Source organism: Gouania willdenowi, chromosome 21, assembly GCF_900634775.1.
Source record: "Gouania willdenowi chromosome 21, fGouWil2.1, whole genome shotgun sequence".
NCBI lineage: Eukaryota > Metazoa > Chordata > Actinopteri > Blenniiformes > Gobiesocidae > Gouania > Gouania willdenowi.
The window spans coordinates 27,304,381-27,331,718 of NC_041064.1; the positions used below are offsets into that span (position 1 = coordinate 27,304,381).

At 39.1% G+C, this 27,338-nt stretch overlaps 1 protein-coding gene across 1 annotated transcript in view; it reads left to right on the forward strand.

Moving 5' to 3' along the window:
- Nucleotides 1–27,338, forward strand: part of LOC114455222 (intersectin-2-like) — a 78,135-nt gene that overhangs the window by 15,869 nt on the left and 34,928 nt on the right. Inside the window, exon 4 of the mRNA XM_028436302.1 lies at nucleotides 12,793–13,382. Within this exon, the coding sequence (XP_028292103.1) occupies nucleotides 12,793–13,382 (590 nt within the window). The remainder of the gene's footprint in view (nucleotides 1–12,792; nucleotides 13,383–27,338) is intronic.

Genomic DNA, 27,338 nt, shown 5'->3' on the forward strand with positions numbered 1-27,338 from the left:
AGCATACATTTAATGAATAAGATGCACAAATGAATATGATGTATTAATTTTGCCATCAAATATGCATTAAAACAAATATTATGATTGGTCAGAGCTCACTCACTAAAGGACTTATGTAGTAGGTGGCAAAAGGTATATTTGTACAGTATATAAACAAATTTTCATTTTAATATTATTGATAATACAGTTTGGTCCGAAGGCGAGTCCACTCAAATCCACTTTTTAATGCTATTCTGTCAAAAGGAACACCCTGGATCTTTTTTTGTTTTTCCCCTTTGTCTGCACATGCTGTCGAAGGTCAACACAACATGAAGTGTAATCTTTTCACGACAGCAATGCATGATCATTTATTGCAATTCGGACTGTCATGGCAAATTTGCGGTTGACCTCATTTGGAGACATGATTTATTGCTCTGGTTGAATGATGGAGTCCAGTTGAAGCATTGATGATTTTAGAAAAAAGATTTATTATAAAATTAAATTAAAAAAAAGGAGTAAAAAAGAAGCTTCCATCCTGTAAGAATGAAAATCAGCCCACCAACGAGGATAGTCAAAAGGCTCCTGATAGAGGAAAAAGGCAAGACCCACACTAACTAACAGTTTCACAGCTTAAGCTTTTATACAGATAACAGAAAAAGTTCCACCCTGAGTTGAGGAGAAGAAGGGAGTCAGATGCCCAACAGTGGAAACGTTTGAGGATGATGAAGACGTGTATATTATGAGGAAGGTTGGACGCCACTCTTGTCTGTCCTTGATAGTGTGTGCGTGTATATCTGCATGTGAGTTTGAGTTTGGCCTTCAGCAGAGACTCTGTGTTGCACTGAGTACAATACGATCTGTACTGCTTAATCTAACATGATTCAGCTGTTCAAAAGTGCAAAGAGTAATGCAGTCATCATGTATTAAAACATGACAAATTGTACACATGAACACACATTTGACGATATGATGATGAATATTTGTTTTTATTCTGCTGTTTTTATTGTGTTTATTTTAATGACTGCCCTGTACAGTGTCCTTGGGTGTTTTGAAAGGCGCTTTTAAATAAAATGTATTATTATTATTATTATTATTATTATTATTATTATTGCCATAACAGGACCCTAAAAATAGTAAATTCAAGCAATTACAATACAGTATTTCTGGCCATTATGGCCTTCAGACCCCAGGTCTGTCTTTTTGTGAGGAGTAATTGGCAGCCACAGTGTAGCGCACTGGGAGCAGTTAGGGTTAAGGGACTTGCTTAAAATGTCACAGTGATGGCCTAGGTGAGATTCGAACCAGTGACCCTCCGATTACAAGTCCTTAACCACTAGGCCACCACTGCCTCAAAGAGAAAAAAAGGATCGAAAAGGTTAGTGAAAAGCACTAACATACAACAAAAACCAGTATCAAAAGAATAAGACAAGCAAGGGATAATTGTATGAGGTGTAGGAGGGGGGTATTGTTGTAATAGTCTATAATAGTCTTTCAGTTTAGCTGCCTTTGTAATTTTGGTTGAGTATCCCTTTAAGTTATCCTACTAATGTGAACAGTTAATAAACAAAGGCAAACTATGCCTCTCTTAAAAGTGTTACCAAAAACGGTAACACTTTAGTTTAGGGAACACCTTTTAATCATTAATTAGTTGCTTCTTAGCATGCAAATTAGTAACATATTGACTCTTAATTAGTCAATATTAAGTATTTATTAATGCCCTATTCTGCATGGCCTTATTATACAACCAGTAAGACATTAACTAAGAGTTTTCCCTCAATAACCTCAGAATTATTACTTATTAGCAGTAAGGTAAGGAAGTTGTTGTATATGAATTACGATCTCAACATGCTCGGGTTAGAATTATGTCTATAAAAATGCTATAGAGACTGGCCTTTTCCCCCTGCAATCTGATTGCCCACACCATGTCCCTCCCAATTGTCATTGATTCATGGTCATGTCAATCATTCTACTGGTTTTCATCTATCATATTAGAAAACAGAAACAAAACTTAAACCTAGTATACAACTGGACTGTGTATGACACTCTACAGAGCCTTTATTTTGAAACAAAAACGGTGGACACAGGTAGCATCGGGGGCAGCTATGTGGCTGCAGGGGTCCTCAGGTGAAGAAGGGAGCATCCGAGCAGATTGCCTGTATTAGTGCGACTGATGTATGTGTTTCTGGGTTATTCAGATTAAAAACAACCCATGCACAGCTGGAAGTCCCTTTTGTGTTTATGTGTTTAACCAGGCTTCACATGATTGGGCATAGGAATGGTGTCCACTCCTTTGCAGATGGAATGACATCATGACAATGAAATCACTTAGGAGAGCAGTTCAGATAAAAAGAACTCCATAGGAAGAGAGCTAAGAGCAGCCAAAGAGAACTCAGAAAGAAGATCAAAAGTCACAGACCGAGAGTGAACTGGCCCGAAGCTGAACCTAAGAGAGAGTGGGAGGTAGGTATGGTACGCAAGATGAGGATGTCTAGTGTTAATAAGGCAGAAACACCCAATGATTCAAAGGAACACTACTGATGATGCATCCCAAATTACATCCTTCTCATATCTGGAAGACAGCTCCCACGCCACTTCTAATGGTAGCCTCATGTGACTATCATCTTTTGGCACAAAGGACAGTTCAACATCACATCCCGTGTTTAATGATTCAGAGCACTTTAGCTTACTTGTGTTAGCTAGTTTATTTATATGTTACATATTTTAGAATTGTTGCCATTGGCCATTAATAAGTTAGGTGAAAAAATGTGTTTTAGCTTTCCGCAGTTCAAACAATACTTTGTTTCTTATGCCAGTGTAAATAAAGTGATCTGTATTGGTTTTAGTAACTAGCTTTTAAGTGCAAAATCCCACTCTTTGGTGAGCTGAAGGATGTCACTGTTGAATCAGGAAACAGAGTTTTCTTGGGGTTTACTTCTACAGATTTTTGTGTGTTTACTTATTAAATCACAAAGAGTAGAAGCAAAAAAGTTTGCACTATGATTTAAATCAGACTATTTAGTTTCCCTTTCTCCTTTCAGATCATGTTTAAAGTCATCCATTTTTTTTAATTTTGGAATTCCTGTTAGTTTTATTTTCTGTTTTGTTATGGTGAACTAGGTGTTTTTTAGTGGGCTTTCTTATAATTAGTGTCACTAGTAAAGTGCCCGTCGGAAGTATGCATTCATGTGGGAGCATAAGGGGTATAATTGCGTATTTTTTTATTTTTCTGTTGTGTTTTTGTGCATTTTTTGTATAATTATTGTTTTTGTTACTCATTTTTATATTCTTTTGTTTGGTGTATTTTTCTGTAATGTATGTTTTTGGAATCATTATGTGTATTTTTGTATCTTTCTGTTGTCTTTGTGTGCATGTTTTGTATAATTACTGTTTTTTGTTGCCTTTGCAGTGTGATTCTGGAATCATTTTGTGTATTTTTGTATCTTTTTTAGTGTAGTTTTGTGCATTTCTGTTGTTATTTTGTGTATTTTTGTATAAATATTTAGTTTTGTGTATTTTTAGTCATTTTCATATGTTAGTTTGGTGTATTTTTCTGCAATGTATGTTTTTTGGAGTAATTTTGTGTGTTTTTGGAGCCTTTTTGTATATTTTTATGCATTTCTGTTGTCATTTTGTCCACTTATAGTATAAATATTGTTTAGTTTTTAGTTTTATTTTACTCATTTAGTATATTTTTTATTATAAATACTGTGTGCGTGTGTGCGTGCGTGCGTTTGCGTGCGTGCCAGCCCTCTGCTCCGTGCGTTATCTATCACACACGTGCGCGCTTATTGCACATAATCCTTCGCAGGTTGTTGAGAGAGAGACAGTAACTACGGTACACCAGTTAAGTCATCTATTCATCAGCATGTATGTCTATGCTGTACAACCCCTCGACTAACAGAGAAAGTTTGTCACACCAGTGCCACCACTGGATAAGTTTGTGTAGAGCCCTGATAATAATTAATATGTTGATAGGGATATAATATTAATAGTGAAAGTAGTAATAGTAATAAAAGTAATGTTGTAATGATATTAGTGGTATAATTGCAATAACAAAATAATATAGTATTGCACTAAAAACAATACTAATAATAAACAATATTAAATAATTATAAGGTAATATAATGATAATATAGCAATGCTAATAATACAATGAGAACACCAGTAACTATATAAAAAATATTAATAATGAAAAAAGAATATAATGGTAATTATAAGAATAGCAATAACATTAATGCAATAGTCGTAAAATTATACAATAACAAAATAATATAATGAAAATATAATACTATAATACAATAAAAACAATAACAACATAAAATAATAAGGTAATAGCAATAATAATAATACAATGAGAATACCAGTAACTATAAATGAATAATACAAAAAAAGAATGAGTGTGTGTGTGTGCGTGCGCGTGTGCGTGTGTTGCATGCGTAAAAAAAGAAGAGAGACAGAGAGACCCGAAAGTACCATGAAAAATAAACGTTTTGCAGCACCAAAGTCGCAACTCTCTCTCAACGGCTCTGTGTGCGTTCACCATGTACATTCCGATGTAGTGCACGCAAGCACGCGCATCAGCCATGTGTGGTGTGTGTGTGTGTTTGTTTACATTGTAGCTGCTAGCATCTTTCTTAGCACATAGAAGAATATAAGAAGAAACACTCACTGTTGCGCAGAACAAAAAACAATAATCATAGTGGATCCAAAATGTTACAAAAACGTTACATTCCTCTGTCTGAAAAATCAGATTGTTTGTGATATAATCGGCTCATGACCGTCTCCTCCTTCGTCATAGAGACGAAGGAGAAAGTGAAGTCTGTGACCCGAGATTTAAAGTAAGTTTGGAATCACGGGGATAATATTAAATAACCATGAAATATTAACTTTTAGTGGTACAAAAAAGTTTTTAATATCGACCTTTTTTTTTTTACCCAAACTGCGACACGGTGACATCATGAACCCGGAACCGGAAGTAGAGCACTCAATACCGCTCTCTTACCGAAGGAGCCGTAATTATAAAATTAATGTTTTGACTGTTTTGCTGCACCAAATTGCAAAAAGTAACAGATACTCACACTTGGGGTATTTGGAACCTGTTGACTAAGTTTTAGGTCAAACTCATACCGAGTCGAGGAGATATTTGCTCCACACACACACACAGACGTTCCTTGCTTTTATAGGTAGACCAATACAGTGCCCGTCGGAAGTATGCATTCATGTGTGAGCATAAGGGGTATATGTGCGGGTGCAATTTTCCTGGTTTAATTCTACGGGACATGTGCATGACTTCATCTTCTCTTTTATATTTTTTTGTTTGGTGTATTTTTCTGTAACATATATGTTTTTTTGGAGTCGTGTATTTGTGTATCTTTCTGTTGTCTTTTTGTGCATAAATGTTTGTTGGTTTTTTTTCCATTTGAATTTTTTTTTAATGTATGCTTTTTGGAGTCATGTGTATTTTTGTATCTTTCTGTTGCGTTTTTGTGCATTTTTTGTATAATTATTGTTTTGTTGCTATTGTAGTGTGATTCTGGAGTCATTTTTGTATGTAAATATTTAGTTTTATGTGTTCTTAGTATAAATATTTAATTTTATGTATTTTGAGCCATTTTGATATTTTTGTTGTATTTTTTTGTAATGTATGTTTTTTGACGTCATCATTATGTGTATTTTTTATCTTTCTGTTGTCTTTTTGTGCATTTTTTGTATAATTATTGTTTTTTGTTGCCATTGTAGTGTGATTCTGGAGTAATTTTGTGTATTTTAGTTTGTTTTTTTGGTGTAGTTTTGTGCATTTCTGTTGTCATTTTAGTGTATTTTTTGTATAAGTATTTAGTTTAGTGTATTTTGAGTAATTTTCATATTTTTGTTGTCGTTTGGTATATTTTTCTGCAATATATGTTTTTTCTCTCTCACGCGCTGCAGAGAAATGTGTAGCTTTCAACACAGCAGCCATTGCCGTCAATCACTGCCGGGTGAGGTCCGTCCGGTCTCAGTAGCGTACGGTTAAACTCATGTTTTGAAACGTCATCATCTCCAAATAAGAAAAGGAGTTTATTTTCGGTTGCAAAATAAAACATGTGCGATTTCCCTGGTTTATTTCTATTTTTTTTTTTGTTTGATGTATTTTTCTGTAATGTATGTTTTTTGGAGTCATTATGTGTATTTGTGTATCTTTCTGTAGTGTTTTTGTGCATTTTTTGTATAATTATAGTTATTTGTTGCCATTTTAGTATGATTCTCTTGTCATTTTGTGTATTTTTTGTATAAATATTTTGTTTTGTGTAATTTGAGGCATTTTCATAATTTTGTTGTATTTTTCTGTAATGTATGTTTTTTGGAGTCATTATGTATATTTGTGTATCTTTCTGTAGTGTTTTTGTGCATTTTTTGTATAATTATAGTTATTTGTTGCCATTTTAGTATGATTCTCTTGTCATTTTGTGTATTTTTTGTATAAATATTTAGTTTTGTGTAATTTGAGGCATTTTCATAATTTTGTTGTATTTTTCTGTAATGTATGTTTTTTGGAGTCATGTGTATTTTTTATTCTTTCAGTTGTCTTTTTGTACATTTGTTGTTTTATTTTACTCATTTAGTATTAGTATATTTAAATAAATGAATACCGTGTGTGTGTGTTCCGTGAAATGTTTGAGACGCTGATAACCAAACTCCATAGTTATTGAAGCGCCAATCAGAAAAACAACCAAACTGCGCAAAACAAAACGTAAAGCTCCAAACTACATGAGTGAGTAAGTAAATTAAAGTATTATTTACAATTCGGTTGTCTTTTTTTTAAAAACAAAAATAATTTTTTACCTTTGAACCGAGTGGTCAGAGCTTAGCGTCCATGCACGGCACCACAGAGAATCCGCAGTTTTCCAGATGGAGTTGGGAAAGTTATCCACAAAAGATTCACCAGTGGCTTTTCAGATAGACTAGTACAATGCCTGTCGAAAGTATGCATTCATGTGGGAGCTTAAGGAGAGTTAATTATGGCCAAATGAGCATGTGTTTGAAGGTTGGATGTACAAAGAGGTGTACATACGTTAAATACGCAAAATAAAACAGCGTGTGCGATTTCCCTGGTTTAATTCTATGGGACATGAACATGATAAATGTGTTTGTTGTTTTGTTTTTTTTTTTACTCACTTTTAAATTTTTTTGTTTGGTGTATTTTTCTGTAATGTATGTTTTTTGGAGTCATTATGTGTATTTGTTTATCTTTCTGTTGTGTTTTTGTGCATTTTTGGTATAATTATAGTTTTTTGTTGCCTTTGTAGTGTGATTCTGGAGTCATTTTGTGTAATTTTGTTGCTTTCTGTTATTTTTTGTATAAATGTTTAGTTTTGCGTATTTGAGTCATTTTCAAATTTTTGTTGTATTTTTCTGTAATGTATGTTTTTCGGAGTCATGTGTATTTTTTATTCTTTCAGTTGTCTTTTTGTGCATTTTTTGTGTTTTATTTTACTCATTTAGTATATTTTTTATTTTTATTCTAAATAAATAAATACCTTGTGTGTGTGTGTGTGTGTGTTCCCGTGAAATGTTTGAGACGCTGATAACCAAACTCCATAGACATTGTAGCGCCAATCAAAAAAGTAACAAAACTGCACAAAACAAAACGTATAGCTCCAAACTACATGAGTGAGTAAGTAAATTAAAGTATTATGTACAATTCGGCTGTCTTTTTTTAAAAAACAAAAATAATTTTTTACCTTTGAACCGAGTGGTCAGAGCTTAGCGTCCATGCACGGCACCACAGAGAATCCGCAGTTTTCCAGATGGAGTTGGGAAAGTTATCCACAAAAGATTCACCAGTGGCTGACCACACGTGACTCTTGCTCGGGTGAGGAGCTGTGCAGTGAAATAGATATAGATGTTGCGCTAGCGCCCCCTCACACCCTGAGGTCAAAAGTTGAATAGCTTTCATTTCGGGGCCGTCCAGAAGTGAAATAAAATTAAAATAAACATTTTGAAATGACCAAATTACTCCAAAATAACAGATACACACACTTGGGGTATTTGGAACCTGTTGACCGAGTTTCAGGTCGAACTTGCACCGCGTTGGGGAGATATTTGCTCCACACGCACTGGTTGTTGTTGGGTCACAAATAAACTCTGGCAAAGTCTGGAAGTTGAAGTTTTTCAGTTTATCTTAAAAGTGCAAACAGTTAGAATAAAATGAATATCCCATTCTATTTACAAAAAAAGAAAGAGAAAAACATCTCAACGTTCACTGAGATTCACAAGATCTTATTCCAACCATGAGTTTGGCCTGTAGATGTCACCCACACTGCAACCAGGGATAGATTGCCCTACAATTCACAAACAGCTCCTTTTATAGCCCAAACCCCTCCCACTCACATTACGTAATGGGGGAAAATGAATTTTTATAATAAACAAAGTATTGTATTAATTAAATTAATAGAACAATTTCTTATGATATAACACAAAATACCAATCCTTCACTGAATGATGCACATAAGGCAGTGTAATTTAAAGAAAACATAAATCATTCACATCTATGGACAGCTGACCAATCGTACCGTGCACACACACTGTATAAGACCAGGTACCGTAAATGCGCCTCTGTTTGGGCGTTCCCTAAGCAACTTATGCAGAAGTGAGACAGAGGCCCCATCCACATGGAGACAAAACAAAAACGCTTTCCCCTAAAATGAAAATGGGTAATTATGTGTGCAGCCACACAAAAAGGCAGAAAACTCTGTAGTAAACATACCAGGGCTCTATGTGGCGCTGTAACGCTGCCACAGAAATACACCAAAACAGGGAAGAAGACAGAGAGAAAGGCTGCATCTATTTGCCAACATATCTGGATTAGGAGTGGAGGTTTTTACATTTTTTTTCCTTATTTGGTCATAAAGAGAACCACCAGATGATTTTTAAGGCTGTGCTGCAGTTTTAGCATGACACTGGAAAGTACAGAGGATCGAGTCGTTACATTAAAGACCAGTGGAAGGCAGTAATACGTCTTGTGGCATCTACTGTGCCGCAAATACAGAGGAAGAAAACACTCAAGGATGCGCATAAAACTCGTGTTACAAAAAAGTAGTACATACAAAAGAAAAGAGGAAAGAAATGGAGAGAAAGACAGGACAGGAGATTTGCTTGTAGATCGTCGACAAGTAGAGCTTCTGCTTTGTTGCCATTGTTACTGTTGTTGTGGGAGTTTGCGCATGCGGGTTAAGAGAGAGGTGGGGCTATGGCATCATTGTTTGCTGAGTATGCGTATACGCCGTCCATACGGTGCCCCAGCGGGTGGCGTTCACAGACTTTCCTACTCTGGAACCTGTTTTCAGAAGTGATTGCATTCGGCTTCCAAATTGTCATTGCCGTGTGGACACAAGGCATAAACAATAAAAAAACTTGACCATTTAGACTACAATCTGTCTCCGTGTAGATTATATGTTTTTGTTACCCTAACCCTAAACCTAGATTTATTAACATAATTAATAACCCTGATACATGTCATAATCAATAACCCTGATACATGTTGTAATCAATAATCCTGATACATGTCATAATCAATAACCCAGATACATGTTGTAATCAATAATCCTGATACATGTCATAATCAATCACCCTGATACATGTAAAGCTACAAACTGAATCAAGTTTCTCTGGTTCCTTCACAGCAACCTGCTGTGGATGCAAAAGACATCTGACTATCCAACTCCATCTTTTTGTGTCGTGTTTCCATCCACAGTTCAAAATTCAAAAGTGGTGTGGGCTACAATAATGTGGGCTTCTCTAGTTGGCTGGTATTCCTTGTAATAATTAATCAGCCGGATGATGGTCATTTCCAGGGCCCTGTGTCCTCTCATCTTTGCTTACTGCTCCATTATAGTCGTTATCTTCAATGACCTCTGTCGACACCCTCAGTGTGTGTGTGTGTGTGTAAGCATTTACTAACACTACATTCCCTCAAAAAGCGATCCTTTAACTGCTAAGCAATTTACATATAAGCTAACATTTTAACAATACTTAACTTTCGCTCCTAAAATCAGTGTCCATAATCTGACAGTTGCCAGATCTCTCAGGGAAGCTATTTAAAATGTAGTATAATGTGTTGTTTTGCAGGACTTTAAGTTGCTCAGTGAATAAAGCAACTTAATTACCTACTTTTAATTAATTAATCAACTAACCAACCAATTAATTAATGTGTGTTAATTATAATAATAATATTATATAATAATAACACTGGATGGAAAACAAAAGACCAGTTGTGTACAAAGAGCTCCGATCACTGGAGCTTTGTAGCCTCCGCTACCAGCTTAATGCTAAACATGTTGTGGCGAGCACAGACAGCTAGCATGGACACTTGGACAGTGCAAGCTGTAACTTGCTCAGGGCAGGCAGTTTTGCCAATCCACACTCAAGAAGACAGTGTTCAGAGCCAAAATGAATAAGTCCCTGACTGACAAATGAAGAAACTCACTCAATAAATGATTGTAATAGACATTTGACCACTCTCGGTTGTAGAGTATGTGGGGCTAGAAGCAGTGCTATAGATAACACCCAACTTATGTCTGACCCAACTTATAAGCTGCTATGGAGAAAGACAATTTTAAACAAAATTAATCAGCTTCATCAGTTCGTCTGTTAATTTCATGCGAACTGTTTTGCAATGTTCATTTTCCACTTCTCTGGAATTAACTGTACTAAATACTGTTTTTTATTTTAATACACAAAAACAAGTTTGTTTTGGAAATTTTACAAAAAAATCTGGAAAACCATGAATATAACTCACGTACTTTGGGAACAGTGCCATTATCAACAGCTGCACCTCCTCTCACCAGTCGGTCAAACTCCTGAAGTTTGCAGACGACACGGCCATCATCGGTTTCATCTCTGATGGAGACGAGTCAGACTACAGGTGGGAGACAGACCGGCTGGTGTCCTGGTGCAGCCAGAACAACCTGGAGCTCAACGCTTTAAAGACAGTGGAGATGATAGCAGACTTCAGGAAGAACCCAGCCCCCTCACCCCCCTCACCCTGGGAGACTCTACAGTGAGCTCTGTGGAGTACTAAACTGCTGGATGAGTGAAAACTTCCTTCAACTAAATCATGACAAGATGGAGGTGATTGTCTTTGGTAACAAGGAAAAGAGGACTGCTGTCAGCAATTATCTTGAGTCTCGATCTTTAAAATATAAAGACCAAGTCAAAAACCTTGGTGTTCTGATATTGAGTCAGATCTTACATTCAGCATCAGATCAAATCTATCACAAAAACAGCCTTCTACCACCTAAAGAACATCTCCAGAGTGAAAGGTTTAATGACTCAGAAATATCAGGAGAAACTGGTCCATACTTTTATCTCCAGCAGACTGGACTATTGTAATGGTCATCTGACAGGAATCCCCCAAAAGAGCATCAAACAGCTACAGCTGGTTCAGAACGCTGCAGCTCTGGTCTTAGCCATAACAAAGAGGTCAGAACACATTACTCCAGTTTTAAAGTCTTTACACTGGCTCCCAGTCAGCCTCAGAATAGACTTTAAAGTTCTGCTGCTGGTGTATAAATCTGTGAATGGGTTTGGTCCAGAATACATCAGTGAGATGTTAGTCAGGTATGAACCCAGCAGGTCTCTCAGATCTATGGACACAGGTCAGATAGTGGAGACCAGAGCTCACAGTAAACATGGTGATGCTGCATTTAGTTGTTATGCTGCAAAGAAGTGGAACAAACTGTCAGCAGAGCTGAAATCAGCATCTAATGTGAACATTTTTAAATCAAAGTTAAAGGCACTTTTTTTCTCTACTGCATATGATTGAGAGATAGTTTTTTGGTCATGTTGTTGATGTAATTTGTTTGTTGATGATTTTAATTGATTTTACTGATGATTTTAAATGTTCTTATTGATTTTAAACAATTGAATGTTTTATCATGTAAAGCACATTGAGTTGCCTTGTGTATGAAATGCGCTATACAAATAAATTTGCCTTGCCTTGCCTTACTTCTGCTTCCTGGGGACCATCATCACCCAGGACCTCAAGTGAGAGTTGAACATCAGCTCCATCATCAAAAAAGCTCAGCAGAGGATGTACTTCCTGCGGCAGCTGAAGAAGTTCAGTCTGCCAACAAAGATGGTGGTGAACTTCTACAGCTCCATCATCCAGTCCATCCTCTGCTCCTCCATCATCATCTGGTATGCTGCAGCTACGGCCAAGGACAAGGCCAGACTGCAGCGCATCATCCACTCAGCAGAGAAGGTCATCGGCTGCAATCTGCCCTCCCTCCAGGACCTGTAAACTGATTTAATCTCTCCCTCCTGGAAGAAGATTTCGGTCCATCAGGACCAGAACCTCGACACAAAAACAGCTTCTTTCCCTCTGCCACCATCCACATGAACACACCACCAGTCACCCACTGAACCCCCCACCCCCCACCACCCGATCACCACCTCCATGATGACATTATCTGCTGCACTGTATATATATACTGTATATATATATATATTTATCTTATTTATCCTCCTTTATTTATCCCTCATCCTTTATATTTATCATTTTTATTATTATTGTTGCTGGGTTGTTCTTTGTTTTTCTTTGTTTTTTGTTTCGTGCACCAACTACCAAGACAAATTCCTTGTACTGTCCTTAAAACTGTACTTGGCCATTAAAACATTTCTGATTCTGATTTTAGTGCATAGAAAACTTGTTTTGATAATCTGCAGCTTCTGTGTAATGAGAGACTTGTTGCTTCTTTTTTCAATTAGTAATAATAATAAATCCATAACCATGTATGCTAATTATGTCTATCCTTTCCATGGATTGATCTGCAGCACCAGCAGCCCTTCGTGGTCATTCGGAGCCTACTGGAGAGGAACGTCAGCCAATTTGTGGTGTGACTCACTCCAACCGCCATCGCTGGAGCACCATCAGCAGTTTGAGCGCAGACAGCGGTGTGGTTGGTCTCAGTGATGAACGGGAGGAGGAGGAGAGCAAGCCACAACATCATCGCCAGAGCCATGGAGCAGAGGTGGAGCGAGTGGACAGCGGCATAGGTCCGGGTTTGTCTCGGTCTTGGAAGAGACCGTCATCCTCTCTGAGAGCCTGGGAGGCTCAGAGGCCGTGTCCGGACTGTGGCCTGAGGGATAGAGTCTCTAAAGATCGAGGAGTGCGCATGTGTGAACGATGCTCCAAGCTGCGAACTGAGCGTAAGGAAGCCATCCTGGAGTTCTTGAACACGGAGTTGAGCTATGGCGAGGACCTACGCATCATAAAGGAGGAGTTTTACTGCCCCATGCAAAGTGCAGGACTACTGACAGACGAGCAGCTCGCTGTGGTTTTTGGGAATGCTCAGGAACTTATTGACGTCAATGATCGCTTCACTGAACATCTGCAGGACTGCATCGACCAGGCCTTTGACCAGGTGATCTCCACTCATAAGAAACCACAAAACATTCCCATGACTGATGACACAACTCACTTTTTTTAGCCTTTATCCAAGTATAGGTTCAGGCTACACACCTGACACAGAGGGCACTAAAGTTCTCAATCCATCACAGGTCCACCATATGGAGGCAGACTATCACACAGTTTTATTCCTAAATTTCTCTAAAAGTCTACTAAACATAACAACATACATGGTCGTGGGTCACACATTTGGGCCTGTCAGATGGGGGCCCGGCCCCTCTGTTGTTGGCTGGGCCACTGTGTAGAGTACAAATACATCAGGATGATGCAGGCGGATATGGCGGGCGGTGGGTCTCGGGGGGCATGAGGGGTGTTGCTGGGGGCTCTTTTTGCTGGGTTTCTCCGGGCGGTGTTGGCCTGGCGGGGGGGACAGGGGGTGCTTCTTCCATTCGGGTCTGGCTTGGTGCTTGTCTCGTCTCCTGGTTGCCTTGGGGGCGGTCCTCACAGTGTGCAGGGCCACCCCGGTGAGGTGGTTGGCGTGCTGAGGGGGTGCTGGCGTCTGTACCGAGGTTGGGGCAAGGTTTCCTTTAGCAATGATTAAGGATCATCGCTCGGGCGGCATCGATAAAAAGTGATCTGGGGCGCTCGATCAGTGCGCTGGGGCTGGCGAGGCGACTTGCAGCGTTCCCTTGGTGCCCTAGGTGTCTGGGGTTGTGGTTGTTGTCCCTGGGCGGGCTACTCCTGGTGCTGCTTCTTTTCCGGGTCCTTCTGGCCCGGGGTCCTGTCGCTGCTGGCTCTCTGCCCACCGGCTGCCCGTTCGACACAGCTCTGGCTGTCTGCTGGGCGTGGGCCTTGGCTCCTCTGCTGGGGTCTCGGGCGGGGGGCTCTCTGGGTCCTCCACTCGGGGGGGGGCAGGTGTTGTCTGGGGGTCTTGGGGTTGGGGTCGGTGGTGGGGTGCGTTGGGTCCTTGGCTCCTTGGGGCTTTCTCGGTTGTGTATGTGGGGAGCCGTGGCCGCCTCTCTGCTTGGGATCTTGGGGGCGTATGGGGGGCTGCTCGGCTGTGGGGGGGTAGCCTGGGGCTCCCTGGCCCCCGCTCTTTCTGCTGGCCTGGCTGCATCTTTGGGTCCGGGGCAGCACATACATTGGTTTACAATGCAATGGCATGCCTTAGTGCCGTGGGATAAAACTCGTACTGGGCTTAACCTTAGACATGTTGATCCCAAATACCTGTTTTAGGTATTACTACTCACTCCTCCCCTCTGTCCACAGCCACCACCATTATACCAAAGATTCATACTTGTCACCAGATTGTCTGGAATGCACAACACAATAAGCACAATATGCACAACTACAACTTCACGTCTCACTCTCACTTTAAAGTAACCATCTCTTACCCACGCTTTTCATTTCCTACCTTGAGTCTCTCCTTTCTGTCCCCCCACCTTTGACAGCATGTGTAGACAAAGAGAAAAATTGAAAAACAGGAGCAGTGATTGGTTACTTTAATTTCAGTATCTGTTTGCAAGGTAATGTTGTAGATTTTTCCATTATGTTCATTTATGTTCTGTTATCAAGGAAAAGTTCAGATTTAGTTTTTGAAAGTACAAGTAGCATTTCAATCCGTTAAAAATTTTGACCTTTTTTTTCCAATTATTATTTTTTTTTTTTTTTAAATGACCCCAGGGTCCGACACTGGTTCACTTCTTATATTTGATTCGACTTTATTGTCAATGCACATGTCACCAGTACATTAGCACAGGGGTTCTCAAGTTTTGATATCAGGTCAAAGTGAGATTTATGCTGGTTTGCTGGGGGTAGGGGAGGGTCAAATTGGGGCCCTAAGCAAATTTGGATCCCCAGGCCCTCCAACTCATCTCATTTCTATTGTATCATTGCTACCAAATGACCATTGAACAACATGCATTTAACCTGACAAAGTTAATTAGTATTAACAAATGTACTGTAAGTTAAGATACAGTAGTTTGGCTGTATGATTACAAAAGAAAAAATCAACCAATAATATTACATAAAAATAGCTTTGAACTTAAAATGAACATAATGAACAAATCTGAGTGACAAATAGAACAAAACATTTATTTTTATTTATTCAGTTTATTTCCGACATGGTTATATTCACTTCTTTTTACATTTTTTTTTTTTTTTTTTGTACTTGCCGAAAAAGGAGACGAGAGAAGCAGTTTGCTTATCTAGGTCCCGTCCCCTGTTTTGTACACTGAAAATTTACATCAAAGCTTGTCTCTCTGGTCAAATATTCTTAGGTTGTTCTGAACAGTCCTTTTTTGTGTAGGATTTATTCTCATCTGTAGTCAGTGTTGTCTTTTTTTTTTTTATTCCCCCTCCTCTCTATCGTTGTTCGTGTCGGCCTTGTTCCCTGCCAGACGTTGTTTGCATTCCTCCAGTTCAAGAAAAGTTCATCTTCTTTCGAAGTTGTTCAAAAGGTTTTTCCCTTTCCATCCATGACGTCACCAATCGGGAATGTCTCTTTTGGACACACAAGTTTGCAGCTTGTTTTGTCTCTACATCAAGGTTTTTCCAGCTGTTGATAGTTCTATTGGCAGTGTTGTATTTTCCACTGTTAGATTTAACCCTTTTTTGTATAACCACATTACTTTGTCTTAGTTCATAAGCAAGGTAGTAATGTAATCCTTAATCACCCCACCACCTAGCAATTGAAATGAATAAGTAACAGACCTTTTTTACTCATGGTTTCCACATTGAATTCAGTGTCAGTGAAATAATCACAGTCTGAGTTTTGTTTCCAGTGTTTATATAGATTTGGGTCCATGTCCGTGATTACCATCAATCATGTTGTTGTTTAGGTGGATCCTTCGTATTTTCCCAAGTCTTCCATCGTTTTGATGAATATTGGTTTTCCGTTCTCTTCTCCCAGTGGTGTGATATACATCCTGCAGTTTTTCATCCACGTCTTTAGAATCTTTCCTCCTTTTTTTATTTGACGTGCCTTCCATGCAATGCTTGCGTTTCCTTTTGTCAAGTTTTCATTAATAAATACCTTCGTTTCCTTCAGTTTTTTGCCTTGCTTCAGTAGTTCTCCTTTAAATTTCACATTGATGAAGGTGATTTTTACAGCTCTGTTATCATTTCTCTTTGGCAGGAGATGGCAGGAGTTGATGTTGTCAGAGTTCAGGACAATGTCCTTTGACTCCAAGTAATCAATGACCTGTTGTTCAATCGATTTTGTTTCTTCGTCACTCGTGTAACTCCTGGGTTTTATCTTTAGGCCTGTGATGATGACATCTTTCTCTCTTTCCTTTTGTTCCAGCTCTTCAACCCTCGCGTTCAACAGTTTTATCTCTTCAGCATTCCTCTCATTCTGCTGTTTCAGTACCTTTGCTTCACTTTGAAGGTTTTCCAGGGATTTTTCCAGCGTCTTTTCCAACGACTTTATCTCGGCAGATAGACCATCTTTGAGGTTTCGTAGACCCTCGCGTATCATCTCCTTGACCTCTTCCAAACCCGGATTAGGTTCTGGAGGGCCTCCATGCGGTTTCTTAAACATTTTTCTTTTCGTCTTGGGCCCAATTTTTCAGGCTGTTCAGCTGTAAGCCAGCTGTAGCCAAGGTCGTGTTATTGGAGCGAGTGCTCCGAACATGCACCTGTGCCTTTTACAGCCCGTTCAACATCTAATAAGTGTGCTGGTGAAAGAGCAGGATCAACTGGTAGTTCACCTCGAGTGATATTGATATTGATTACAGCTCTCTTTTATGTCCTTCTGCAATAACTGATTGTCCTCTATGTGCACCGCCTGGTAGTGTGTACTGTATGTGAGCAGTGCATCCATTGTGCATAAGCGTCCCCTTTTGTAAATTTTTCCCCCTTTTTTTACTGTCACTTTTTATTGATATTCAGTAACAAACAATAAATGGAAACATTTTACAAAAAGATGAAAGAAATGAAGGAACAAAAAAACTGCCAGGTGTACAAAATATAGGAATCAATAAATACGTATTTCAGATGAAATGGTTAAAAATGTAATTAGACAACAGTTTTTACAACTTAGGGGTTTAATGAAGGCTGAATTGATTTTTTTGTATTGTTGTAGCTCTAATAGAAATAGTTTAAATGCATTTTACATTCACAATTTTGCTAGGATGATCAACAGGTTAATTATGTAGAATTCTTTCTTTTTGGAATTGCAAAGATTGTAGAATCCCAACAGTACATTCATGTACACAATAAGATAATCTGTTCAGAATATGAGATTGTACAAAATTTTTCCCAAAATATTTCCCAAACCAGTGACATTTCCCAAAACAGTTTAATTGTCCTGATTACAAAATATAATAATAGGTAGAATCTAAGAAATGTAGCTTCCAGATTCTCTTCCCATGCGCGTATGTCCAAAAAGCAGTGCAGCAGCTTTAAACCCAAATAATAAAGCTCATGACAAGCTTTGGCACCACGGAACTCCATCAAAACAAGAGAACAACAAAAACATTAAGCTCAATGGTTACTAATAAGAAAACAACACAAATTCAAAGCAGTTCAGCATCACGGATAGTGATCGCATCATTTCGACACTCACTTTAATCATTTCAACGCAGAGCCTGTATCAGTAGCTATAAAGTTGAGTAAAACTGGCACAGTTATAAATGATTCGATTTTATTATTATTATTTTATCATTACTATTACAATTATTCAATATTTGTAAAATATTAAGGCAAGGCTGATAATTTTGTATAGCGCATTTCATACACAAGGCAAATTCAATGTGCTTTACATGATGAAAAGTGCAACAGAAAACATTTTACAGTTTTAAAATAAATAAGAACATTAAATCAACAGTAAAAACAAAATCTTTCTCTCAGTCATACGCAGTAGAAAGCCTTTAACTTGGATTTAAAAATGCATTAAAGAGCTGACTTCAGCTCTGCTGGCAGTTTGTTCCACTTCTTTGTATTAAAATACAAAAATAATATTGAAACAGTAACACTTAAAAACTTAGTTTGATTAAAATACATTTAAAAAAATACAATGAAGAAAAATATTTTGACACAGCTGCTCACTTCATCAAAGACCAGCACTAAAAAGCACATTTAGCGTTGTCAGTAGCACACAGTTCAATATTTGTTACTGATTTTGTTCTTCAAAAGCTTCCACACGTAGGTTGTCTGCTACTAATAAATGTACCTGGTCGAGCCGGTGTGAGCAGCGGGTGTGTGAGCATGGCTTTTGGCTGGGGGAGGCTCTTCTTCTACTTATTATTAGAGGTTGTAAATGAACAGTTTGGTGCGTTAACCCCCCCTCACAATGAGGTCAAAAGCTGAATTGGTAGGTTTCATTTTTAGTATACGGGACTATGCCGTTCTCGAGGAGAGCAGGGAGGAGCGATTCAGGGTAGAGAAATGGAAGGGTGGGGAAGAGTTGATTACTGTAAAGTGAGAGTGAGATGTGAAGTTGTAGGCTTGAGGCTTAACAATAATGGTGGTGGCTGTGGACAGAGGGAAGGAGTGATTGGTAATACCTGAAACACGTATTTGGGATCAACGTATCTAAAGTTAAGCCCACTACAAGTTTTATCCCACAGTCCAAGGCATGCTAGTGCATTGTAGACCGATGTATGTGCAAGAAACCGCCACTGCAAACCCAAGCGCTCCCCCGGACTCGAGGATGCAGCCAGATTAGCAGAAAGAGCGGGGACCAGGGAGCCCAGGCAGCCCCCCAGACGCCCCCAAGACACCAAGCCAAGAGGCAGCCACTGCCCCCCACATGCCGCCCCCGTGCCACTACTCAGTAGCACAGGCGGCGGCACCCCCCCACCCCCTAGCCCCACCATCCAGCCCCCCCAAGGTTTGGGTATGGGTGTGTGGTGCACCAAGTGAGTGAGCCAGACCAGCTGGGAGTGAAGTGAGGTGTTCATTTAGGAGGCCTGTCTGGTGAGAGCCGGCCCGTCCACATGGCGGTCCACCGGAGAGGGTAGATGGCGCAGACGGGCACGCGGCACAGCGGACCCCAGGGACGCGCCGAGCAGCACGGCCGGAGACCCACCCAGACGTGGCCAGGCACCAGCCACACCCCCCAGCAGTCCAGGGGGCGACCCCCGCCGCAACAGGGAGCGGCCGGGAAGGAGAGAAGCCCGCGCCAGCATCAGGGCCAGCACAGGCCCGCAGGGCACCACAATACAACACCCTCTACTGGGAGGCGGCCCCCCCACCAGCATCCCGGTCCGACAGGAGCCCCCAACGCCCAACCCAACGGGAGAGCAGGCGCCAAAGCAAAGGAAAAGGAGGAGGGTTGAAAGAGTGGCAGAAAAACACACAGGCCCCCAGACGTGTACAGAGGGGGCAGGAGAGCAAAATCAAACAGCCCAGGGTCCGGAGGACATCCAAAAGGAACGCACGCCCGCGAAGAGGCATCCAGACACCCAGGCAACCCACCCAAGCCACCCAGGCCACCCCACAAGCCCAGGGAAATCCAGGTCTACAATTTGACTAGTGTGTTAGTAAAGAGTGGTGCTGGCAGTTCGCTTGCAGGCTAGATCATTAGGCTAAGAAATCAAGATTTAATGCAGTTAAAGTCCAACGCTCCTCAAATCAGGTTATTTTATTTTTTCTGAGAGCTGACATCTTTTCCATGTGAGGAGATTTTGCCATTGGTTTATGTTTAAGGATTTTTTATCTTTCCAATTCACTAATATTGTTTTTTTTGCTATGGTGAGTGTTGCAAGGAATGATTGTGATTGGTTTGCTGGAAGATCAAGCTTCGTCAGGTCTCCTATCGGACATAGATCTGGAGAGAGAGGAATCCTGCAGTCCAAAATGGAGGACAGTTTTTTTAGTAATTAGAGACCAAAACTGTTGAACTGGGGAACAGAGCCATAAGGCATGTAAATAAGAATCAATAGTTCCCTAGGTGCACTGAGCGCAGATTGTACATTTTCTGTTGGGTAATGTGAGATCTGTGGAGGACTTTGTATTGAATTAGCTGTAGGTTTGTGTTTTTTGTCATCTTAAAAGTATTACAATACATTTCTGTCCAGAAATCGGTGTTCGTGGTGATTGAAAGTTCAGCTTCCCATTTAGCAATTGGTAAGTGATTAGAGTTAGTGTTTGAGAATGCACTGTATATTTTTGAGAGTTTTTTTTTAGTTTGTTGAGATTTTCTTCATATATATATATATAGCCAGTTCTTGAGGTTGTAAGGTAATTGGATCTACAGAAGTGTTTTTCTGTTTCTGTTACTTGTAAGTACTGTAAATTACTTTTATTCATATTGAATGTTTGGGTTAGATTGTTATATGTCATGAGCTTGTTATTTTCAAAGAGGTCTTGGAGATGAGTGATTCCACTTTCTTCCCATGTCTTCAGATAGAGCAGTGTTTATTTATTTCTAAAGTCGGGGTTGTGCCAGATTGGAGACAACATACTAGTTTTTAATTGAATATTCGTAATGTCCAAGGCTTTCCAAAACGCAGACAAGGCGGAGGCAATCAGCGGGTTTTTAAAACAGTTGTGACATTTGAGGGTCGTAGTGATAAAAGGGAGGTCAGAGAGTTTAATAAGTATGCAGTCTAGCTGTTCTATTTCCAGCCAGGTGTTGAAGTATTCTTTTGGTTTTAGCCATTCTGTTAAAAGAGACATATCATGCCTTTAAATGATTCCTTTTTACATATAAATCATACAGTTGTGGTCTATATAAAGCGGAGCTGCAATGCTTGGGTCTGAATTCCTCATTATTATAGCTCCACAGGCCCTTTTTCTACCCCTTTTCTGATGTGCTTCTGAGAGCAACTCGTTTTGGTGCGGTCTCTTTAAATGCATATGAGACACTTCATACCCCGTCCCCTCTCCAGGTTGCAGAGGTGACACGGTGTAATGAAGCGTGTGGGTTACTACATCCAACAACCGAACATTTTGACTTATCCTCTCGTATCTTCGGCCTCCTTGAGCTTGGACTACAAAATCGCAGCGAGAAATAAAAATGGTGGATTGCTCGAAGTGTTGTGCCTGGAGTCGATGTCTTAATTTGGCAGTTCCGCTGCAAATACTGTGACGTTATTGTTCAAAAAATGTAATAGAGAATAGAAAAATTTAAACAGATTGCAAAATATGACCAAAACAGAATATGAAGATATCAACGGAGCACCTGAAGAGACTAATTTGAACTTTTCTGTACTTCTAAGCACTCTATACACAATAAATATACAACAAAATCCATTTAAGGGCTAAAAAAGTGGATTTAAAATGATATGAACCTTTAAGTATAAAATTTGGTTTGCTTCTAAACCACCCTCGCTTTTATTTTTTTGGAGGGTTGAAAGACTTATTTTAGGTTTTTTGTTCCTCGCATAGAATTTTGTAATTGCAGAATCTAATCTTTGGAACCATTGCGTTGGTGGTTTCAGTGGATCATAGAGAACAGATAGTTTATTTTAGGTAAGATTTTCATTTTAACTGAAGCTATTCTGCTGAGCAGTGAGATCGGGAGATTGTTCCATCTTCGCAGGTCATCTGTGACTTTATCCAACAGCGGATCCAGGTTCAGTTTAACTAATTCATTTAAGTTTGGTGATATATTTAAGCTTAGATATTTAATTGTATTTGTGGGGGTGGGGAATTGTGGGTTTTGGCTTACTGGTTTCCATGATTTTTTTGTTAAAGGGAGGATTAATGATTTTGACCAGTTAATGTAATAGTCTGATAGTTTAGAGAATCTGTTCATTAGTTTAAATAATTCTTCTAATGAGGATTGGGGTTCTTCCAAATAGAGTAATATATCATCCGCATAAAGACTTATTTTGTGTTCTGTGTAGGAGGATGAGTTATTATTAAGGGGTTATATAAATAAGAATATTAATTATGATTATTAATATTACTTCAAATTTTGCGGGGTGCCACTCCTTTTATCAGGAGAAATATGTCTAAGTTTTAGACTAAACTCATCAATGTGAAACCAGGGAAAAGTGAATTCGAACAGCAACATCGACACCATAATCACAGCACAGTGTCTCTACGTATCTTTACGGGGTTTTCCCAATTCTGGCATTTTACTGTTTACCTTCAGACGTCACAGTCACTGACGGCACAGTGATGAATTTTCAACTTTTTCGGCACAGCGGCCTTTCATAACATTAGCGCTTTAAAACACAAAGACACGGTGGCCTTATTTATTCAGTTTCCGAGCATTAGCGCGGCGGCTTTGCTTAAAATACCACACTGGCCGGTGCGACACGGCTTCCGACCCAATCTGGCAGCACGGAGTGTTCAGTTTTTAGAACGGCTTTTAATTTCAATGATTATTTATTAACGTTGTGTTCATGGCTTCAGCTGTCCCATCTCCGGGCGTGCCAATAAAATGTTGGAGGATGAGTTATTATTAATGGGTTATATAAATAACAATATTAATTATGATTATTAATGTTACTTCAAATTTTGCGGGGTGCCACTCCTTTTAACAGGAGAAATATGTCTAAGTTTTTAGACTAAACTCATCAATGTGAAACCAGGGAAAAGTGAATTCGAACAGCAACATCTACACCATAATCACAGCTTTAACTCATTCAGTGCCAGCCGTTTTTGAGCATTTTGACTGATTTTAAAGACCCACAGAATATTTTTTACTATGACTATCTGAAATCTGACACCAGATTCTAAAAGATTTCATCAACAAAAGTAGTTTCTGGCTCGTTTCATTCTTTTGTAATCAGCCGTTGAATAGAGCAAGTTTTACACAAATCTTCAGTTTCAGAGCAAAAAGCTGAGACTAACATCTGAACATCGTTTCCTTATATAAAACTAAAAAAAAAAAAACACACAGACCGGGCTTTTGATGGCAAAATTATTATTACTTATCTATCTGGGTCAGAGTTGAATGGATTTCTTACTATATTTTGGCGTTCCTCCAACTTTCTCTCCCGTCAGTCTGCACACACATAACTTCCTCTTCCTCCCGGACATGCAGAGGGTCACTGCTTACCCCGTTTTTTATGGTTTTATCTCACAATCGCCACACTATGAATGAGTTCCACACTTGCTCTGGTCGGAGTATGCGCTGCTGTGTGCTGCTGGGAACATCAGCTCTGCACGTAGCGCCATTTTCTGTCTCGTAAACTCCTTTCCTCTCTCCCTCTGAGCTCCGATGAGCATGGATGATCTCACATCCAAAGGTGCGCTGCTACCTCCTACATGTCACCTATTATTTTGCTATCTGGCTCACAGGCTGGGGGTATTTTTTTTGTACCCACCCGATCTCTCATCTAATGGTGCACTGCTGCCATCTTCTGGACACAGTTGGTCACTACAACACCTCACAGCTTAGATATTGATGAGGGACCAGGGTGTTTTCTAGTAATCCCCGTGAAAAACCATAAATGACGAGTTTCTCGTCAATGGTGCTGAGCGTTTCGATTTGAAATGACGAGATATCTCGTCAATGGCACTGAGTGAGTTAATGAATCGGAGGAATCAAAGATTACGTTTAACCTTTATTCAAAATTCAACAATTAACACAGTCAAAATATCAATTGAAATGGGATAGTTAAATCATGATAAAATGCATTTCTCGGCTAATAAAAGTGAGGATTATATGTAATAAAGTGAAATCACTATTCTAGGAGAATGCTAGTCTACTAAATATATAGATAAAATAAAATAAATATATATAAATAAAAATGCAGGATACATATTCGAATAATAAGATCATAAAACCAAAGAATAAAATCATAAAGAGAGCTCATAAAACATAGGGGAAGACAGACAGGGGAGATGAACAGACATGAATGAGATGAACTGTGTGTGGAACATGTTGTGAGTGTAAGTGTGTAGTTATGGAAGTATGGATGTGATCTATGGTGGATGAAGTTTGCTCTCTGAGTTCGTTCAGGTACCTTGAAGATGATGTCAGGGTTGGACCTGGAGGTGCTGTTTGAAGAAATGCAGTAGGACGTGCCACTGTTGAGTTCTGTTGTGTTTCAACAGAGTATAGCCCCTTCAGCCGTTCCAGGCGGTTCTGGCCTTCACAGCTGGGTTAGAGAATGGCTCGTGGCTTACCCCAATGGGTCGCAGGCCGGGCTTCTTTTTCGGCTGTTATGCACGTCACTCGATGCTGGATTCGTCCGAACCAAGCAGCTGTTAGTTTCAAAAATCTTACTGTTTCAACTAAAAATAAAATGAAATAAATGAAAAGGTGGGGAAGGGAAACGCGTTGAGCATGAAACGCCAGCGTCCCAAAACTGAAATTTTAAAAGAATATCTTTGAGACTCGCCTCCCAAGAGGGAAGCTTCGTTGTTGTGTGTGGGGTGTGTCTTTATGTGAGACAAAGACAAACAGGAGGTATGATTCCTAGATTTACACATAAACCAAAATAATGAGTTCAGCATATTCAAATGATCTTTTCGACATCATATCTTGAAATATCATGTATTACGAAAGAGTTTGATACCAAACACGACTGGAAAATAGCCTAGCATTATTTTACAAACCAGTTAATGAATTTTACTTGTAATTACTTGTAAACATAAATGTCAAAAATCATGTTATGCCTCTTCTTTACCATATGGTTGCAGTTGATACCTTAAACTAACTTTTGTGATGTTTTCTGGTATTTTAAGCACTTTTTAAATGATGAAACATTTAAAATAGCATTCTGTGGGTATAAAATTATCTGAAGAGTGGAATAGGACAGACAATATTTGCAATTTCAATTTCAGCAGAAACCATTCCAACAATGTTTTCATTTGTGACTTTTCAAACATAATACAATTTCTTTGTTCTCCCTTCTTCACTGGGGACACATCTCAGAGAAGGCCTGGGCAGTGTCCTTGTGTGACAGCTCACCACAGGGGGTCAGGGGTCAGTGGAACAGTTCTGTGATCTTACAGCATCCTAAAGATATATGTTTGTAAAGGGAGGGAGAAGACGGATGTTCTTCCCCCGAGTGGAGTCGTAAAGAGGGTTCGTACTGAACATTTCAAAGTGTTGGGCCAGTCTTTTCGGCTGCGTTATTGGGTTCAAAAGGCCGCATAGTGGGGTTAGCTATGCACCTCAAGGTTGCTGGGGCAGTTATGTTGTAAACAGTTCGTGATAAAGAAACAGGCTCCTTGGTTAATTCCTGTTTGAAAGAGGGTCTTTAATCTTGATGTGGTTTGGTTCCCTACATCTGACATGGATGAGTGGATTCCTTTAATAACAGAGTTTCGACGTACAGCTGCTGCGAGAGGTTCAATGAATATTGCAAAAAGCAAATGTGAGAGTGGGCAGACTTGTCTGGCTCCCCTCTGTAGTGTGAAGTTTTGTTCCATCACATGAACCACTAAGAAACCCACCTTGGCTATGGAAGAACTGGTTGACAGACGACCCATCTCTTATTTCTCCTGTCTGAACTTTTTCTCTTTTCTTTCTTTTAATGAATCAAAATTAAATACAAAGAGAACATACACACACAAATGTATATGTGCTCTTTCCTTCGAAAGATATGTTCACATGGGAGCTTAATTCAGTAAAAAAGTGAATTCCTATTTAAAATGACCTTGTAAACAGCTCTCAAGAGGTTTCTATCTACCTATAAAAGCAAGGGAGGTCTGTGGGGATGTGTGTGTGTGTGTGTGTGTGTGTGTGTATTAAATATTAAATAATTATAAGGTAATATAATGATAATATAGAAATGCTAATAATACAATGAGAACACCAGTAGCTATATAAAAAATATTAATAATGAAAAAAAGAATATAAGAATTATAAGAATAGCAATAACATTAATGCAATAGTCGTAAAATTATACAATAACAAAATAATATAATAAAAATATAATACTATAATACAATAAAAACAACAACAACATAAAATGACAAGGTAATAGCAATAATAATAATAATACAATGAGAATACCAGTAACTATAAGATAAAAGAATAATACAAAAAAAGAACAATATAAGAATAGCAATAACAATAATATAATACTGTGTGTGTGTGTGTGTGTGTGTGTGTGTGTGTGTGTGTGTGTGTGTGTGTGTGTGTGTGTGTGTGTGTGTGTGTGTGTGTGTGGAGCAAATATCTCCCCGACGCTGTGCAAGTTGGACCTGAGATTCGGTCGACGGGTTCCAAATACCCCGAGTGAGTGTATCTGTTATTTTGGAGTAATTTGGTCATTTCAAAATCTTTATTTTAATATTATTTCACTTCTGGACGGCAGCTTTTGACCTCAGCATGTGAGGGGGCGCTAGCGCACCATCTATATCTATTTCACTGCACACCTCCTCACCCGAGCAAGAGTCACCAGTGCAGCCAGAAGCAATCGCTGTGCGATTGGTTATGGCTGCGTATATGGATGTATAGTAGTATATGGATGTAGACACACGGCTGATGCGCGTGCACGGAGTAGATAGATGTAGACACACACACGGCTGATGCGCGTGCACGGAGTAGATGGATGTCGACACACGGCCGATGCGCGTGCACGGAGTAGATGGATGTAGACACATACACAGCTGATGCGCGTGCACGGAGGAGATGGATGTAGACACGCACACACACACACACACACACACAGTATTTATAATAAAAATATACTAAATGAGTAAAATAAAACAAAAACCTGAAGAAATGCACAAAACTACACTAAAAAAGATACACAAAATGATTCCAGAATCACACTACAATGGTAACAAAAAACAATATATATACAAAAAATGCACAAAAAGACAACAGAAAAATACACATAAGGACTCCAAAAACGTACATTACAGAAAAATACATCAATCAAAAAAATTTAAAAATGAGTATAAAAAAAAACAACAAACACATTTATCAAGCACATGTCCCATAAAATCAAATCAGGGAAATCGCATACGCTTTTTTACTTTGCCCCCACAAATAAACCTCTTTATTACACTAGAGAGTACAGATTATGTACACCTCTTTGTACATCCAACATTCAAATATATTGTCATTTGGCCATAATTGACAACTGTACTTTTGCTCCCACATGAATGC